The 17773-nt window shown below is 37.4% G+C and overlaps 5 protein-coding genes and 1 long non-coding RNA gene across 7 annotated transcripts; 4 read left to right on the top strand and 2 right to left on the bottom strand.

Annotated features, from left to right (window-relative positions):
• The first annotated feature begins 55 nt into the window (after positions 1–55).
• LOC110846229 lies at positions 56–3314 on the top strand. 2 transcript variants are annotated; one of them, XM_022092904.2, is made up of 10 exons: positions 56–686; positions 746–856; positions 939–1009; positions 1086–1224; positions 1287–1429; positions 1506–1757; positions 1843–2020; positions 2091–2761; positions 2837–3029; positions 3114–3314. In XM_022092904.2, the coding sequence occupies exons 1-10, from the start codon at positions 680–682 to the stop codon at positions 3242–3244; spliced, it is 1896 nt and encodes a 631-aa protein (XP_021948596.1). In that variant the 5' UTR covers positions 56–679; the 3' UTR covers positions 3245–3314. The 2 variants fall into 2 exon arrangements, with proteins under 2 accessions (XP_021948596.1, XP_035705114.1); XM_035849221.1 differs by having other exon boundaries at positions 61–856; positions 928–1009.
• A 667-nt stretch (positions 3315–3981) lies between these two features.
• Positions 3982–6954, top strand: LOC110847099. Its single transcript, XM_022093954.2, has 10 exons — positions 3982–4344; positions 4418–4575; positions 4656–4842; positions 4934–5049; positions 5131–5430; positions 5515–5686; positions 5779–5807; positions 5883–6230; positions 6306–6507; positions 6573–6954. The coding sequence occupies exons 1-10, from the start codon at positions 4335–4337 to the stop codon at positions 6743–6745; spliced, it is 1695 nt and encodes a 564-aa protein (XP_021949646.1). The 5' UTR covers positions 3982–4334; the 3' UTR covers positions 6746–6954.
• On the bottom strand, positions 5672–6178 carry LOC118434982. Its single transcript, XR_004834412.1, has 2 exons — positions 6049–6178; positions 5672–5955 (listed from the first exon to the last, which is right to left on the bottom strand). It is a non-coding gene; the product is annotated as an uncharacterized LOC118434982 (long non-coding RNA).
• Positions 6955–7525: 571 nt separating the features above from the next.
• Positions 7526–8720, top strand: LOC110846699 (chondroitin proteoglycan 2). The gene is made up of 3 exons (XM_022093523.2): positions 7526–7707; positions 7788–8009; positions 8075–8720. The coding sequence occupies exons 1-3, from the start codon at positions 7635–7637 to the stop codon at positions 8563–8565; spliced, it is 786 nt and encodes a 261-aa protein (XP_021949215.1). The 5' UTR covers positions 7526–7634; the 3' UTR covers positions 8566–8720.
• Positions 8721–8929: 209 nt separating this feature from the next.
• LOC118434784 lies at positions 8930–11358 on the bottom strand. Its single transcript, XM_035849023.1, has 4 exons — positions 11085–11358; positions 10577–10843; positions 9834–10493; positions 8930–9774 (listed from the first exon to the last, which is right to left on the bottom strand). The coding sequence occupies exons 1-4, from the start codon at positions 11356–11358 to the stop codon at positions 8930–8932; spliced, it is 2046 nt and encodes a 681-aa protein (XP_035704916.1).
• A 509-nt stretch (positions 11359–11867) lies between these two features.
• On the top strand, positions 11868–13643 carry LOC118434981. Its single transcript, XM_035849861.1, has 4 exons — positions 11868–12049; positions 12132–12321; positions 12413–13169; positions 13245–13643. Exons 1-3 carry the CDS (start codon positions 11893–11895, stop codon positions 12894–12896), a joined length of 831 nt encoding a protein of 276 aa, XP_035705754.1. The 5' UTR covers positions 11868–11892; the 3' UTR covers positions 12897–13169; positions 13245–13643.
• Positions 13644–17773: the final 4130 nt, after the last annotated feature.

Here is a 17773-nt window from a genome sequence, read left to right as displayed (position 1 = left end):
AACGCAATACTTATAAGCAGTTCTCTGAATAAAATCAGAGATGAAAACAGCATTTTTATATGCATTTCATCAGCTATACTCACATCTCCTACCCTCGAAAACAATTTTCAACAAGTGTTTCCTCATTTAATTTATAAAATTCGCGTAATATTTCAAATAATACGGGTATTAAGTATCATAATGTGTAACAATGGAATTACAGGGAATGTGCTCATTTCCTTGTACATAATTTGCATATACTAGAAGCATATGTACGTATGTACAACAGTGCATTCGAAAAAAAAGAACTCATGGGTTTTCATGTGCACAATTTTACTCATGATATTTTTGCAAAGGTTCGTACTGCAAAAATCTTGGTCTCTTCAGATTTTGAGATTCCATGCATCCTGATTTAACTGCACATTTACTCGTGTTAAATAAAACATTCGTGCAACATCGTTGCTAAATAAATAACTAAAAGCGAGTTGGGCTGCGGTGGGTGTTAATACGGTCGGATTGTCTCGTATTTCGCAGAAGATTTAATTATTCAGTCGTGTTGCATTTACGTAACAACAGCATCTACTTAATACACATAACACTTGTACAAAGTATGTGAAAAAAGTTAGAGATAGCGTATGTGGATGAATTTCTTGTCGTCGAAACTTTTTTCTGGATAATTAGCACACAAACTTACAGGAAAATGCGGAGTAAGTATCAATTTTTAAACAATTTTTCATAAGGTTGCTAACTTTGGCTGAAATTCTAGAAAGCAATAAGGCGATTCCTTTGGAGTTAAGTCAGGCCCAAATTTATATCCAAGAGAAGTTTCCAAATTTAATTGGCAAACTAAACAACCAATTTCGAAATGAGATGAAAGGTAGATATAAATCTTCTACATATAAATTACATAAAACTAATTAATATAAATTACATAATATTAATACGTAGTTAATATGTAGATTCTTCTGCTCAATCCACTTCCGATGAATCACACATTCTCTATTTCACAGCATTCATTAATCATTTCATTGTACGAAGCAGTATTCTCTTTAACAAATATATTAATGGTATAAATATTAAATTAAACTTTCTCAAAATTCTTTTAGGAAGTTGCACCAAACGTATACGTATCCACTACCGATTGGGCACTCGCGTTCATTCAGGAAGATCTCGGATCCATAACAAGACAACTTTGCAAAGTTGTCCATGCAGAAAACTTGGAGCTACGTGACAACTTAATCAAAAGTATTATACTTTTCAGACTTGTGGACATTTGCAGAAATTCATTTTTTTCTTTACTTAATTAGAAGTTGCAGTATGGATGGATGCTAAGACAAGGAAGGATCCATGGTCATGGTCAAGTTCAGCAGAGTTTCAAGAAACATTACAAATGCCAACGTCGGCGCAAGCCCACGTGATAAATGCTGCACTCGCTTCATTTGACCAACCGGTAATTTATTCATTCCGTAATGTGCTTTAAAATCAAAATTGTGGACAATAATTGGCAATTGATTTTACAAATACAGAGCTATCGACCCATTCCTGGTGATAATCCGCATCTTTTCCAAGCTTTAGTTGACGATATTACATATAGTCTAAACGTAGACGAACTCTTTTCAACACTGAATAATCAAATCCTTGACGTTGAAGACAACTGGAATACAGTTTTTAAACAATTCATCTCATTTTTAGCAGCACAAGGAACCCAAATGAATCCAGCACATGCAGTACGTGCTCTGACCAGATGCACAATTCCGTTCAACAATGACATTTTCTTTGTACGCTGAAAACAACTAAAATTGATATACTTGTTTTATCATGACTTATGCCATTACATGCTTATAATTACATGACATCGTTTAGGACGCTGTACAGTTTTCCAACAATCGAGTTACTGACTCGTCCGCTGCTGCGATAAAAGGGTTTAAGGAAGTGGCCAAGAAACTCTGTAAGCAATACATTAGAAGAGATTTCTTACAAGCTAGAAAACTATTCCGTACCGTGGAGGATATTTGTCCGGTCAAACGACTTGCTATTTACCGTACGTACAATATCGAGCGAAACCAACAGCATATTAATATTCATAAGCCTAATAGTAAAAATTTTTGTAGGAGCTGTGAAATTTCTCATCAGTGTCCGAAAAGGGGACATCACTGGCTCGACGTGGGACTTTAATTCTGAAAACCAGGAACATAATGTTTATCCAACACTTGAGGAAAAGCGACAGATTGACCAAGGACTTGAGGAAATCGCTTCTAGCATTTTTATTGACGCAAGGATTAAGATTGGAGACGATATAGATTCTTGGAGCCCACCAAATCATCATCAAGTGCAAATTTGTTGCACAGATTCTCAGCCCATAATGGGAAATGCAGTCAGTCAATCTACCCCCCTCGGTGCAGCAGCTACCAACGTGTATGATTTTCCATCTTCTCTTCAACAACCCCCAATTCCAGAAAATGAGATTCAAAACTGGTTGCAAAATGAAGTTTTTTCAGCATGTTCAAACTTCCAAGAGGAATCTGGATTAATCAACAATATTCTTCTAACATCCCCTCAGATTTCAACTACTACCAAAACTTGCCCCTCTTTGGATGATTTAAGCCCATCTTTACCGACAAATCAGGTATCACTAGTTGTAAATTTTGATAAAGTCAGCAACGATAACTATCAGGAGTCGCAAAAATCTGGTGATATCAACGTCTCAAGCCTCAACGAAAATCTTCAAGAATTTTTCCCAACTCCGCACAGTACTTCTTCTGTTGGAGTGGGGGAACAAATTGTAAATTCCACATTCCTTATTTACAGTTCATCTTTCAGTCGTAATCTAAAAATTGCACATTCAACATAAATATAGACAATTGGCGAGCACACTTATCCAACGGCCATTTGGAATCAAGCTCAAAGGGAGTTCGACAACAATGGAACGTTGAAAGCAGGCAAGTATCTATTTCACGAATTATTCACACAGGAGCAAAAGGAAACCATGACATGGAGTGGGAGACATGGGACACAAAAATATCCACAAACTACGGTGATCGCGATTATTGGTAGGTTACAATCTACTCCAATCTATTATTGTACAAGTTTGCATAATGAAATGTCACTAAAATCACATAAAATTACTGTTTCAGATGCCTTGAAACACTTTGAAAACATGTCAGGAAAACCAGAACGAACTCCAGAGCGTTATATCGTCACCAAAGTTTTTGTCGAGACTGGAAGTCAAATACGGAATCCTAAAAAAACTTCTTCAAAACCATGATTTATAAAAGTTTTACTTTCTGACTTTGACCGAACACTTTCAATAAAATCCTGTTGCATTCTAATTTTAATTGTCCCATTCTAATATATTTTTTTACTTGTATGCATACTATATACTATATCCACTATATAAATATGGTACATACATATATCATTTTGGTCATATATTAATACATACATATTTACATACAGAAATCCGTTCATGAACATTTAATCTGTATGCTTATGCAAGTAAATGCGCCTAAAGTTGAATTTACATGAAAAGCCTCATTGATGACTGCATATCTACCCAAGTTTATCTATATATAAGTATATACCACTAATGCTTAACCAAATGGACTTAAATGTAATAAGGGAATAAATACTTACTCAGGGAATACGTAAATTGGTTGACGGTTCATGAAGTTTGAGTCATTCCTTCATACATACGTATAGTTATATTCTGATGGTTACATATGTACATTACAACAGACTGCCATATTGCAACCCATAATTCTCTGAGTTTACATCATTGACAAATCGTTCATGAAGCTGTTCATGAAGCTCATGAAGCTGTTCATGAAGCTCATGAACAGCTCATGAGGCTCATGAACAGTGTATCCATGTTGTATTATTATTATCAGATCATGAAAATCGTTCATGAACCAAACCACCGATATTTATTAGTCAGAAATAGCATGACGACTCTTACGCAATGCATACATATTCAACATGCCCAATTCATAGAATTTCCAAAAATTCACTACATTCGACCTCATAGCTCATCCTCCGTTGCTAGAGTTGTATACCACTGCCAACTATCTACAAGACAGACAATAAGAAGACATGGGCCTATAAAGAGTCGTGTGTATTATGTTCACAAGGCGAAGCTATGTATTGTTAGCGTGCTTAATTTGTACATGAACTAACCACAAGTATGGTGACTATACCATGAGATGGGATTTGATGTGCACTGCATACTCAATTTATATATATGGACTTGCATTAAAAGGACTTGTTTCATGGGATTTGAAACACTTGCAATCAGGCAGCAACACGGAAGTGATCACTCTTTGTTTCCATACTGTAAACGCAGTATTTAATTTAAAAACATGGCTTCCAGTAAGTCATACATCCAGTCATTTCCAGGTTATCTATGCAATTCGGTGTCTAATTTCCTCTAATTTTATTTCAGAAAGAACTGCTCTTCATAGTTTGATGAATGAATACAAGGACGAAATTGACCTTGCTAGGAAGAAATTTCGAAAAGAACAGCCAGAAACATCCCACGAGTCCGTAAAAACTGATTTCACGCATATAATTTTCTATGAAAGTTTCGAAAGTTATCCAATCGTAAGTTAATATGTGATGCTATTTATTATATGTGTTACTTTGACCAGTCTTAAATTGCATATCATGATTTTCAAATGTAGACCTTAGAAGGAGGGTTCAAAATTTTTCCAAAACGGTGGGCACTAGCCTTTCTCCAACCCGACATCAAGTCCACGGCTGAAATATTGTGCGAGTCGATATTCACGATGGACGATCTAAGAAAGAGAAATTCTTCGGGGGATGATGGGGTCAAGAAATTGCCGAATATAAAGAAAATTGCAATTCAACGTAAGATTTTATTTCACCTTTTGTATAAAAAATCACATTACGATGAATCTATGAATGAAATAAGAATGCATGAATGTGTAACTCCTCATAGGAGCAGCAAAATGGCTAATGAACAAAAATCAGGATCCTTGGAGTTTCAAACCTTCGACTTGGCCAAATAATGAGGAAAAGGAAGCAATTGCAGAGACATTCGCCACTTTTAATCGGGTAATTTTACACAGATTTGTTTCTTTTGTTCCCCTGAGTATAAAATAATAGAAACAAATAATCTGCATCTCTTTTGTGTAGATTGACTCAATACAAGTGCATGAAATTGTGGGTAACGCGTCTGACAATGATGACGACGATGACGCTTTCGTCGCCAATGCTATTGGTGCGCAGTCGTCATTAACGCCCCCTTTGACCCCAGTGAACGCTGGTTATGAGGATATATTAGAGGACCTGGTTCTCGACTTTAGCTATTGTAGCTCATTTGCGAAGGTGATCAAACTTGGGAAGTCAGGAAAGAGGACTTATCTAGGGAATCCAGCCCAAACTGCAAAAAAACTTACAAAAATGGTCATTTTACAAAACAATGATATTTTTGTGGTGAGTGTAGAAAATGGTTTTCATTATTGTTTTGCTATAAATTTTACTCCAAAGGTAACCCAATTTTCGCTATATGTATGTCAGGATGCTGTGCAATTTTCATATCACCGATGGGCTTGTGCAGTTTTGGGTGACACAATTGAAGAAATTGTGGAACCTTTATTTCGAAAATATTGGAAAATTGATTTTCTTGTTCCGGAAGTACCGTTCAGAAGTATGGATGATTTGAGTCCACCGAAAGTCTTGGCTTTAATACGTAATTTATTAATTCTCTGAACATTCATTAGACGAAATGTACATATATTTTAATCGGTCACTTTATTCTCTACCTTTTCATATATCCTACAGGAGCTGTAGCATGGATAAAGCTACTTAAGGTAACTTGTATATTTAATGAATTATGAAATTAGATGAAACACCCAATGCAATGATTCTTCTCTCTGGAAAACAAGGCAGAAGGACGGTGGGAGGATAGCACGGGGTTTGACTCTGCAATTCCCGACCACAACGTTTATCTCTCGACTCCTGAAATTAATCAGATTTACAACTACATTTCTATTAAGTATGGAAGTGGACCTTGCCGTCCATTAGTTGAAGAGTTTGAGAAACCAGTATCACCAAAATCACAGCCAGCAGATCCCACATTACAAAGTGAACCCCAACAAATGAGATTCACATGCATCGTGCCTCCAACGCCGATCATGACCTCCGCGGATCGCAATGTTTCATCGCCCTCGCCGTCGCCTTCTATGATGCATCTTACACAGCCAACTATTCCAGTGAATGCTCAGGGAAATGTGGTGAGATTTCACGTTCAGTCATTTGACACGAAAAATAATATCGAATAATACGTAATTTTTTTCCATGCTTGTCAGAAAATTCGTGGCCATACTATTAAGTCATCAGCTTGGACTGAGGCAATAAAGAGGTTCAGGATGGACGAAAAGTCGGGTGCTGAGAAGGCTGGAAAGTTTTTGTTTGAGGAGATATTCAGAAGTGAAGAAATTCAAGACCAGAACATTAGTGGCAGGGGTTCAAGAGAGCAATTTAACCAAAATAAAATGGAAGCATTATTCGGTAAATATCAGATAACACTAAAAAAAACTTGAACTTCTTTTAAAACTAAAATCTCCTTACCACAGAGGCCTTGGAATACATGAGAAGTATTGTAATGAGACAAGGCAATATTGTTCCATGGACAAAATCAGAGAAAAAAGAGCTCACAACCAAAATCTTCACTGAACATGCAAATTACCTCAGAAGAAAATTAAAAGTGCAGGCTGAAATAAGTCGGCAGGCAAATGCATTCACATAATGCAGATCAAACTGTTCATATTTTTGGATAATATTAAGCTTGAAAGTTAATATATTGTTAGAAAACTGGGTGTGTAGTTTTAATTAAAATTTGGTCCATGTTTTGGACAGTATTAATCGATCTTGTGGAAACAATTGCTCACAAGATGACAAACTCATTTATCTCAATTGCAACTGGTTTAATAAATCTGAAGTCGACTCTTCACGAAATTTTTTTGCGACATTTTTTTTTAGTTTGTAAATTAAATTAAATTAAAAGCTTTTGGCTTTTAGTCAACATCACTCCAGCACTAATTAGTTAGTTAATCCGCAGCATGAGAAATTAAGGTACCTACACATGTAAAATTTGGACCAACACAACGTCACATTGATTCATTTGCATCCTTGTCTTGTTATTGACGGTTGACATCAACTCAATTAATTCGATCGCTTCTTCTTCTACTCGGACATTATGCAGGGTTCATAACTTGGTCTTATTTTTATTTTCTGCTTCCACCGTCATAATGACTTCTCCCAGTTACACTTTTACCTAGTAATTAGCTAAAAAATAAATCCGTCTAAATGAGCAGGAAACCGGTTTGCACTCACAAATATGTCCAGATTAACCAATTAACTTGGAAAAGAATTCAAACCTAATGTACTTACGTCCAACAAGATAAGAATCTGCAACTTGTGACAAACATCTATCGTCTTACACTTGTCGGGTGAGTCAATTTGCGAATTTTTCATATCATTTTTTATTACCGATGCGGAACATCAACCTCCTCAATATGTGCTGAAAACTAACCATTTCTTCTTTGTCACTGGTCAAGGTTTGTCTGTTTTTCTATCTGTGAGTTCTCGATTTTATCACTTCACCTTAGTGTCCAGGTTATTATAAAATTGGCAAAATGGCAAATTCTACAAAATCTATGATTCTTCTATGTATCGTTTTTTGTGCTAGCGTTTCTTCAGCTCCACAAAGTAGGCTATTAATATAGAAAATTATACTCTAAGAGAGAGAGAAGCCTTCAGTATAGTACTGCTAATTTTTTTTATTCCAGATTCAGATTCCCCACCCCCAGAAGGGCAAGGCCCTGATGACTCTGTACAATGCCCAGAAACCAATGGACAATTCAAGCACCCACAATACTGTGACCAATTTATAAATTGTTGGGAAGGTGCCGGAGTAGTAGGAAATTGTGAGCATGGATTGTACTTCAATCCCACGACTTCAAATTGTGACTATCCCTCACACGTCAACTGTGAAGGGAAAGAGGATTCTCGTAAGATTACAACAATTATTATTTTTTAAATACTCTGAGTTAAAAACGATACAAAATTTTGATAGGTCCACAAATGGACCAAAGTATGTGTCCTGGTGGCTACGGTACTTTTGACAATGCTGATCATTGCGGGCAGTTTATTGTCTGTCATGCTGGAAGCGTCTACGTCTTCAACTGCCCTGATGGCTTGGTGTACAACTCGACTTTAGGGGTATGCACTTATCCCGAACCCGGGGATACTTGCCTGGAAAAACATCAACAGGCGACTGATTCGCCGCCAACGGCCCCATCCGACACGCCAGAAAGTCCTCAGCAGCCTGGAGAAGTCCCCCCAGCAAAATCGAAAACTCCTAATTTCGATTTTACCAAGGCACTCCCCGTCTCTCCCTCAGGCAGCCGCAGCGATGCTAATCTTGTCCTCTTCCCCGTCATCCCAAGTTGGCCACAGGTCAATAGTTATAGCCTGTTGAAGTGCCCAAAAGGTCATCGCATGGGATTTGTCCCTGCCACCCCAACATATGCAGTTTGTGTGAAGGATGACACTTTAAAGTTTTGATTTTTTTTATTTACTTCCCATTAGTTGCTCATTGCTGAAAATAATGATTGTTGCAAGAAAAATAATTTGACAGCATAACAGTTTTACTAAAATTTATTGCTTAGACTATATTTATATATTTATTTGCATATTAAACGGAATTATGTCATGCACCAGAAAAAGTGTGGCCTATATTATGACACAAATATTTCAGTGAAATTGCTGGCATTGTGTGGCATTACTGCATAAACTCATTTATTCACATACGCAAACAGGATGTATTTGCAAAATGTAGAGCCTTTACAAAGAACGTATCAAGTTGAAAAATTTTATTATTTTTGGATTTATTACTCTCCAATTTAATGTGTATAGAAAAAACAAATAATTAAAAGACCTCATCCTCCGTCGCAACATGTACACACGTATGAACGCCAAATCCCAGCTTTCGACACTTTGTTCCCTTTTCACACAAAGGAAGTTCCACCCCCCTTTCATACACAGTTCCAATCTCCCCACAAAATTTCCCCTCCCTTAATCTACATTTCAACCCCTCTTTAACGTACACATTCAAATTGCAATCACACCTTCCACTCTCACCATTACAAACTAAATACTTTTTCCTGTCACAAAATTTTGCACCCACATTCCTTTCAATCCTGCGTAACTCGCTGTAGGTCAACAATTTCCCTTGAGGGAGAGATTCGTAATCATCCTGCTTAAAATGAGGCAGCGTTGGGAAAAGTTTTGTGAACTGTGTCTCTTGATCTGGATCACATTTCGAGTCCATGGGTAAATTTCGATGATTTAAAATCCTGTCTAGCATGGTGGCAAAGTCAGAGAATAAGTTTGGTTCGGGTGGAAGAGGAATATTGTCTTCAAATTCGACGAGACCATCTAAACATTCTGAGATAATGACCCCATTTAAATTCATGGTGACATTATTCTCACAAGTTTCCACGCCCGTATGTCGTCCATTGTTTCTAGAGGGGGTTTGGCAATCAGGTCCACTCCAACCCTCCAAACACTGACAACTGCTCTTAGTCGTGGATGTGGCTGGGAGACAGTGAGAATTTTTACGACAGACTGAAATCCAACTAGCTTGGGGATTCGGATCACATTCCTCGTTGGGTCGAAGTTTGCAAATTTTATCCTCATATTCGTGTGTGGACGGGCAGTAGCATTTTTTTGAGATGGGGTGACAACTTAGACCGTGAAATTGGTTGCAGAGTTCTATATTTATTAACATAAATTATCAGAGATCTAAATACAATTGGTGTTTTTTTCCTTACCTGTTACACCACTTTTAAGCAAATACTCGACCCATTTTGTTGCCTTTTTATACTGATACAACGTCTTGCCTTTAGCAATATCCTCACTACTTCCAATATCTCGGTAAAATGATTGAATCCTCTCAACCATGAAGCCAAATTTAGGATTGCATTCGTCTCCATAAGTTAATGTCATTAATTCTTCCATTTTGTAGGTGAAAAAGTTCAAATTATAAAATACTTTATTAATTTTTCCATCTTCGTTGTAGCCTTGAATGTGAGACGGATTGAGAACTGAGGCAAACACCGATTTAGGATCTTTACACAAGGGCCCAGCTTTTCCATTTTTGCACACACATTTCCCAATCATTTTATCATTCCCACAACCAGCATTTTTGACACATTGAGGGCTGAAAGACTTTTGGAAGATTTGTTCAATTTTCCATAATTGAGGTCCACTTGGGTAGAGACTTGTTCCGTAAGGAAAAGTGGATTCACATTGATCCAGGTTACGTGAGCGACATATTCCTTCCTGTTCCACTAGTTGGTGGAAACACTCGCATTTTTTTGAAGATGAACAATTTAAGAATTTGTCCAGATTGCAAAAATGAACGGATGGTCGAGAAACGATTAGTTTTTGGAGTGTTGAAACTCGAAGGTTATAGTCTCGCACCTCAGAATCTTAATCGTAATGAATTGAAGATGAGAATGCAGTATTACGTAGAAACTGTGAGTCTGTTAAAATTGTAATAAAAAATTGTTACCTTTCGGATCTAATAATACTGAATGAGCCTCTGGATCACAACTTTCACCCAAATTAAGCGTGAATCTCTTTTGAATTGTGGATGTCAAATTTTTAATTGTCGAGGGATTGAACGTGGAGGTTGACGAACTGTTCCCACATATCTTCCCCTCCGGACACCAACATTGCTTCATGAAAAATAGCGGCATTGCTTTGCATTCTGCACCGGAAACACATGCAGGTGAAAACGGAGGAGTAAAACGTTTCCGGTCTTGGAGTGGATCAAATTCTAAGAAAAAAACATGTCATAAGCTGTCACCAAATTTATCGTAGATTAATCCAAAGCGTAATTTGTTCCTTAATAACCATAAACTCCATCGTAATCGATGTCACACGTTTTACCCAATTTCAGACGGCAGTGGTTGGATTCATAGACTAGTCCTGGCAGGTTATTGGATATTATTTAGAGTAACAGATATGTACAAATACGAGCAAAACTAGGTATGTACATATGTATTTTGCAATTCTACCTTTCTTGCATCTACACAGCATATTTTTCTCATCGCATCTTAGAAATTGAACATAATTGCAAATTGGTTTATCATCCTGAAGTAAGTAAAGTTGCCACTGTTGAACATCTTTAGGTTTTGGATCGACCCATGTGAAGCTATCTTTTGCTAGTGGTGGATTATCAAGATATAACTGTTTTTCTGAATCACACTTCTCTCCATGCTTCAGGGTGGCAAGTCGACGGAGAAAAATGTCCCGAATCACCATTTTTTCCTTATCAGAGTCAGCTTCCATTTTGGAATAAAGATCTTCTGCCTCGAGTTCACGAGTTTCTTGTGAAAAAATTACATTAAAATACATATTTTATACAAATACGAAGTGAACCTCATTTTCACTTTCAAGTTCTCACCAGGTTCATACAAACCACGAGAATTCATCAATTTGACCAACTCTAGCTTAATTTCTTCCTTTAAAATAAAAGATACAGCATGTAATGGTTAATTTAAGTAACACTTGTAATTATTTTTGAAAATTATTTTCGTATTTAGACACAAGTCCCATATGCAATAATTCCCAAAATCTGTAGTTTGTATCATGTAAATGGAAGCCACGCCATGATGGTTGCTGTTTGGCGTGGGTTTGTATCCAAAAATAGGAAACGATAAGAAATCGTGTTGCTTGTGTGCTCCACTTGCAGGGACCTATCGTAGCGCAGCACTCGCTCATCCTCAGTCAACACGGTCTGATTTTCACTCCTGAGATTCACAACTTTTCAAATTTATTTGGTTCGCCACATCCCAAACATTTTGACCCTCTGTCACCGTTATCATGTCGTCGAGCAGCGATGAGCCATCTACATCGACTACTCCTCCAACGAAGAAGAAGAAACTGAACATCAATCAGACAATTTTAGTTTCGGAGGAGAGTTCATCAATTGTTCAATTGTACGTTAAGCTAGAGGACGGCACATTCGAACCAGTAGAACGTAAGTTTATTTCGAGTAATTAATTCTTGCAGCTAATAGTAGAATGAAATTATTGTATAATTAATTAATTGTTTATCTTTAGAATGTTCCCCTATTAAGAAAGCATCAACTCGATTTAAATGGGAATCACACGTAGAAGTTGATGATGATGATGAAAACTGGACGCCACCTACACCAAATACTAGAGCCAAATGGGTTTTCGACGCTGTGAAAACCCATCTGAAGTGGATCGGAGCGGACAAAGACATGAAAAGCTCGCCAGAAATGAAAAAGTAAATTATACATAATATAAGTATCTGTAATGCCAATCCGTTTCATAATTTGATATGTTCGAGTAAGATAAGATGTCAAACGTTTGAATAGGTTGTTGCAATCTGGAAAAACTTTGATGGTCAACCTACCTGGCAAAAAAGAAGATGAACAACAGAAGATGCAAGTCACTTTCAAAGATGGAAGGATCAGTTATGGGACAGGAGTGATCTGCAAGGACGACTATTGCTGGAAAGTTAGAAGTTTGGAGAATTTTTGTGATGAACATGGAAACTGGAATAAGACACATTTTCTCATACGCGATACGAGCAACGTCACACCGACTTTTGCACTTCTGAGTACTCGTGGCAGCCACTCCCCTAAAACGATCATCACTTTAAAAGAAATCCTGAAGTCCACCAAGGGAGCTAACCAGTTTTACGCATTCTCGAAATATGAAGAACAACAAGGCAGGACCAACGATGATGGGCAGAGTCTTCCTTCACCATGGGTCTTAGTCACTCCCCGTCCACTCCCCGTCCATGGGTCACAACTGGTCAGAAACAGTCGACCCAATTCCAAGAAAGTGTCCGAATAGCTATTTCGATCCTGTTCTCTCTCTACAATTCACGACAACCTGACGCTGACAAGCATCACGTGTTGATTGCTGACCAAGTTTTCATCCGGAATGCAAAATGGCCTTTGGTCAAACAATTACTCGAACATTTCCGTGTTGGGATACAATTTGTGGGGGACTCTGAGCTTAGGGTCAGTACTGAGTCACCACTCATGGATGGGATTGTTTTGGATCGAGCAACGGGAAAGTCTTGGATTTACATGAAGATGGGGACAATTGGGCGTATTCATATTGGTAAGATACTATAAGAACTATAAAGACAGAGAATATTAATTTATCACCTAACCACACCATAAAATATTTATGTAGGCATCAGAACTCAGAAAAAAAGCTCCAACGCCAAAACCATTGCTGGATACCACAAGACGGATATGGATGGACCTGCTATTTATCAGTGTCAAGATGACAGTTTGGATAAGAAAAACGAGACCGAAATGATGGAAGGCGTTGGTCAAGTTGCAGTTTGTTTGTGTGAGATGCTTGGTGGAGAAATCGACGGGGCTCCCATCAGATGTGATTTTCAGAAGATTGAGAACAAGTCAGGATGGAAGGAACGATATATTGAAATGTTAATTAAATTGGTTGGATTATTTAGTAGTCGGATAATTCAGATAGATATTCCAGACAGCATTGATTTTAGTCTTTTTGATTGGAAGCCTGTAAGAGATTATCTTCGGCCCTCATTGTTCAAGTAGTTTGATATTTTTGAAGCTGTTTTTGTAAGAGTTGGATTGAATATGAATTGACTAATAAATTGACTTATTAACTTAATTCATACATCTGTAAAAACAAAATCTTTTTGCATTATGGGATTGCGTGTCCTGATTCACATCCACTTTCGCGGATGCCCCTTTTCTTTGTGTCGTTGTGCAATAAACTTGTAGTAGAAACTCACTTTTTTATAAGAATTATGATTAAATTTATTTACATCAATACCGACTGAAAAATATTGACTTTACAGAAATGCTCGTATTATAAATACGTGGGAGAGCTAATGCTATTATTTAAATTTTAACTAATTATCTAGACAGGAACTTATTATTAAGTTTCCGAAGCCTTAAACCTTGAACTTGATCTTGATGATCACTAAAACTAAACCTGCTGATCCTGAATCTAAAACTACACTCTTCTCTTCTTCTCTCTCTGCTTACTCTATATATACGTGATCACATAAGCCACGCCTACTTGATCACTACCTTTACTTACGCTACATATGCACAAACTACGCCCTCATGATCATGATGATCATGATGACGTAGGCATCATTCTGTGCTCCTCATTCCTATCCTCTCTTCCCCTTCGTGATCTTCTCCTGCACACAATATGGTTTGGACACACATGAGAGGCGAGATACATATGAAAACTACATCTATGTATTTTGAATCCCTTGACCTTTGAAATGCTGATGTCACATTTGCATCAGCGTTCCAAAGGTTGCACTCCCCTCCCCGAACGTTACGTAACAATGGAACCTGTCCACCATGAAGTAACGTAAAGAGAGTTGGACGCAGAGCCAAAGTTAAACTAGCTAATCTTATAGCTAGATATATTAATAAAAATTATTTTGATAACCTACTTAATTTTGTACTTCTTAATATTATGTGTAAAAACTATGACACCAAATTTTATATCCAGCAATCTGATATCACTAAATTACTATTTATACTACGTGTAACCTCTACTATGTATACTAACAGTGTGACGTTTTGATGACTACTGTGTGTTACATATATATGTATTAGTACAAAAACCAAAATTTCATGAATTTTTATCTAAAGAACTAACCTTGACCGATTGTTTTTTTCCGCTAAATATTAATGTACGACTGTAGACTTATCCTAAATAAATTTTTCAGAAAGTTCCAATGAAAATTTTTGTTCCAAAATTCCTGAATTTTAACATTGGAAAATGGAAATTTCAAAATTTCCCTACAATTGAACCTTGCCATACGAAATTGTAAGACTACTATATTATCCTATGATTAATTATAGCTAGAATTCATACTTATTGGCTTAACCCAAGATCGATAACCACCATTTTATAACCTTGTATAAAGCTGTACCATGTATAAATATGTATATATATGTAATGTAGGGATACAAAATCAAAATTTTATGAATTTTTATCTCTAAAACTATTGGAGCCTTTTGTATTTTGATGATTAAATATTATCATACAACTTAACATCTGTCATATATAATTTTTGTAACTTATATTTCCAAAAATTTTCCCCCAATATTCCTGAGTTTTACATTGGAAAATGGGAACTTTCTAAATTTCGAAAAATCTAATGGAGCCTTTTCCAAATTTATTTTTATTCTTAGTGTACTAACTTATTATCTATTATGTGTGTAAATTTAAACAATTTTTCCCGAACAATTATTAAGAAACAATTTTTTGAAATTTATGAATCATCATTACACCATGATAATCAAGTTACTCTTATGGAAAACGTATATTAAATGGAAAAATCACTGTAAACGTGTTCAACAAATCCAAGCACCGTATCAACCAAGATTTTTGCGACTTGACGAAGATTTGAGGGACTCAGAGGACTGCACGATGTGAAATCTACTCATTTGTATGCAATTTCTCTGGATTTGACCTTGGCTAGTTCGTCAGGTCGCCAAGACGCATCCTATTGCGTGGCCACTAGTTAATACCACAATTAGAACTACGTTAGCTTTGACCTTGAAGGGCTCATCACCCCTCAAGACGCCACCGAACTTCATTCTTTCGAAGATGAGAGAAATTCACCATCAAACATCCTAAAAATACCACTCATTACCGAGGACGCTTGTGACCACCGGCTATATTATTACGTCGATCTTTTGAGTAGTCTACGACTACGTCTTGGAGGTGGTGGAAGAGATTGTGAACTATTTCTAGGGTTTACTACATTTTGAAAATTTGAAATTGGACTGAGAATTGGCATTTCTCGAGAAATTAAATCTTGATTATCATGTTGATGTGACTCGTTTAGATTACGACTATTCTTATGTCTTAAACTATCATTATTAATTGGTACATCATCAACATTTACAGCATCATCATTATTATTAATTGTATCAAGAGTATCCTTATCTGGACAAGATGATGATGCGTCGACATTGGAGTGCTGAGCTGGGGTCGACGTAATTTGTGATGGTTGTGTCAATTGTGGCGCTGTCTGAGGCTGACGCGGATGGTATCTCCGTAAGAATTGGATATGAAGTGGAGATTTAACGACGCCATCAGGAAATGTGACTTCATACGTCAGTTCGCCGACAATTTTAGAAATGACTCCCACTCCTGGACGACAGAGAGGGCATAGGCCAGCTGTTATCCCTTTGTCCTTGTCAGAGAGAGTGGTGTCTCGGATGACTACATGGTCTCCCACTTTGAAATGGTCGTCTCTATGGCGTTGGTCATAGTATTTCTTTTGCTTCTCTTTGGCTCGGGTCAGGTTCTGAGTGACAAGAGAGAGAATTTTAAGATACTGATTATGCCTGTCAAATATGATTTCTTGAAACGATTTTGGAATTGATTTCTTTAAAACTTTTAGTTCAGAGTCAGTGAGGCCGACATTTATATCGAAAGGTAATTTTGGATCATTATTCAAAAGAATTGACGCAGGAGTAAAACCTGTAGACTCTTGAGTTGAAGTGTTAATTGCCAATTGTAAGAAAGGAATCTGTTTCGACCATTTGTTATGAGCCTGGTCATCAAGATAAGCTCTAATCATAGTTTTAACAGTACGATTGGCTCTTTCTGTCAGGTTTGATTGTGGGTGATAAATACTGGTAAATTTTTGAGTAACCTTCCATTGATTACACAAAAATTTTAAAATTGTAGACGTAAAATTGGTACCATTGTCACTCACAATCGTCTCTGGCATACCAAATCTACAGAATACCTGTTCTTCTAATATTTTACCAATTACCGCAGCGGAAGTGCTTCGCAGAGGAAACAATTCCACCCACTTACTAAACCCATCAATGATGACTAAAAGATGGGTAAATCCTCCTGGAGAAGACTTGATGTAGGGACCCATGAGATCCATATACAGGGTCGCCCACGGTTTCTCGACTGGCGACGATTGCATCAAACCAGGAGGTTTCCGATTGTCGAATTTCACGCGCTGACAGATGTCACAGGTGGCGATGTAGTCCACAATCTGTTGACGCATGTTGCGGAAAAATGCGCTCTTCTTGACTCTGTCCATTGTTTTGTCGACTCCCAAGTGACCACTGTAGACAGCGTCATGGAAAGTGGCGAGGACCTCAGGTACCAGAGAAGATGGAATGACCGGAACGATGGTGGGAGTTTTGGTATAATAGACCACCCCATTGATCGTCTCAAAGTCAGGGGATGAGTAATGTGCAGTCATCTCCTCTGGACATCGTTTTTGGTGACGCTGGATGACTTCACGGGTCAGTTTACACGCCAGCTGGAGGGAACATGCCTGAATTGGTGGGTACATGTACTCCTCATCTTTGTCAACTTCTGTGGAATCTGTACCTGGATTACGTCATAAAAAATCTGCGACACAGTTATCACGACCTTTTATATGTTGAATATATGGGGACCATTCTTGCAACTTCCAAGACCATCTCATCAACCTGGCGTTAGTATTTTTCATACTTTCGAGGTATGTGAGGGCTTGGTTGTCCGTCTGAAGAATAAATTCGTGACCATCAAGGTACTCACGAAATTTCTCCAGACCGAAGAGAATTCCGTAACACTCTTGCTCTGCTGTTGAGTAATTACGTTCCTCTGAGGAGAAAGGTTTGCTTGCAAAACTAATGACTTTCTCCTCCCCATATTCGTCTAATTGAGAGATGTACGCTCCTACTCCG

This window comes from Folsomia candida, unplaced genomic scaffold, assembly GCF_002217175.1.
Source record: "Folsomia candida strain VU population unplaced genomic scaffold, ASM221717v1 Fcan01_Sc003, whole genome shotgun sequence".
Classification (NCBI taxonomy): Eukaryota; Metazoa; Arthropoda; class Collembola; order Entomobryomorpha; family Isotomidae; genus Folsomia; species Folsomia candida.
The sequence above is the reverse complement of the archived record's forward strand: the minus strand, read 5'-3'. Positions and strand labels throughout refer to the sequence as shown.

Coding starts and splice junctions, on each gene's coding strand:
- LOC110847099 (XM_022093954.2), top strand. Junction 4,576..4,655: donor GTTTCGAAAGTTATCCAATC/GTAAGTTAATAT, acceptor TTTCAAATGTAG/ACCTTAGAAGGAGGGTTCAA. Junction 5,050..5,130: donor CATTCGCCACTTTTAATCGG/GTAATTTTACAC, acceptor TCTTTTGTGTAG/ATTGACTCAATACAAGTGCA.
- LOC118434981 (XM_035849861.1), top strand. CDS start 11,893: ATGTCGTCGAGCAGCGATGAGCCATCTACATCGACTACTCCTCCAACG. Junction 12,050..12,131: donor CACATTCGAACCAGTAGAAC/GTAAGTTTATTT, acceptor GTTTATCTTTAG/AATGTTCCCCTATTAAGAAA. Junction 12,322..12,412: donor AGCTCGCCAGAAATGAAAAA/GTAAATTATACA, acceptor ACGTTTGAATAG/GTTGTTGCAATCTGGAAAAA.
- LOC110846229 (XM_022092904.2), top strand. Junction 1,758..1,842: donor TCAACAATGACATTTTCTTT/GTACGCTGAAAA, acceptor GACATCGTTTAG/GACGCTGTACAGTTTTCCAA. Junction 2,021..2,090: donor CAAACGACTTGCTATTTACC/GTACGTACAATA, acceptor AAATTTTTGTAG/GAGCTGTGAAATTTCTCATC.
- LOC110846699 (XM_022093523.2), top strand. CDS start 7,635: ATGGCAAATTCTACAAAATCTATGATTCTTCTATGTATCGTTTTTTGT. Junction 7,708..7,787: donor CGTTTCTTCAGCTCCACAAA/GTAGGCTATTAA, acceptor TTTTTATTCCAG/ATTCAGATTCCCCACCCCCA. Junction 8,010..8,074: donor TGAAGGGAAAGAGGATTCTC/GTAAGATTACAA, acceptor AAATTTTGATAG/GTCCACAAATGGACCAAAGT.
- LOC118434784 (XM_035849023.1), bottom strand. CDS start 11,358: ATGGAAGCTGACTCTGATAAGGAAAAAATGGTGATTCGGGACATTTTT. Junction 10,844..11,084: donor GCTGTGTAGATGCAAGAAAG/GTAGAATTGCAA, acceptor TTTTTTTCTTAG/AATTTGATCCACTCCAAGAC. Junction 9,775..9,833: donor GCTTAAAAGTGGTGTAACAG/GTAAGGAAAAAA, acceptor TAATAAATATAG/AACTCTGCAACCAATTTCAC.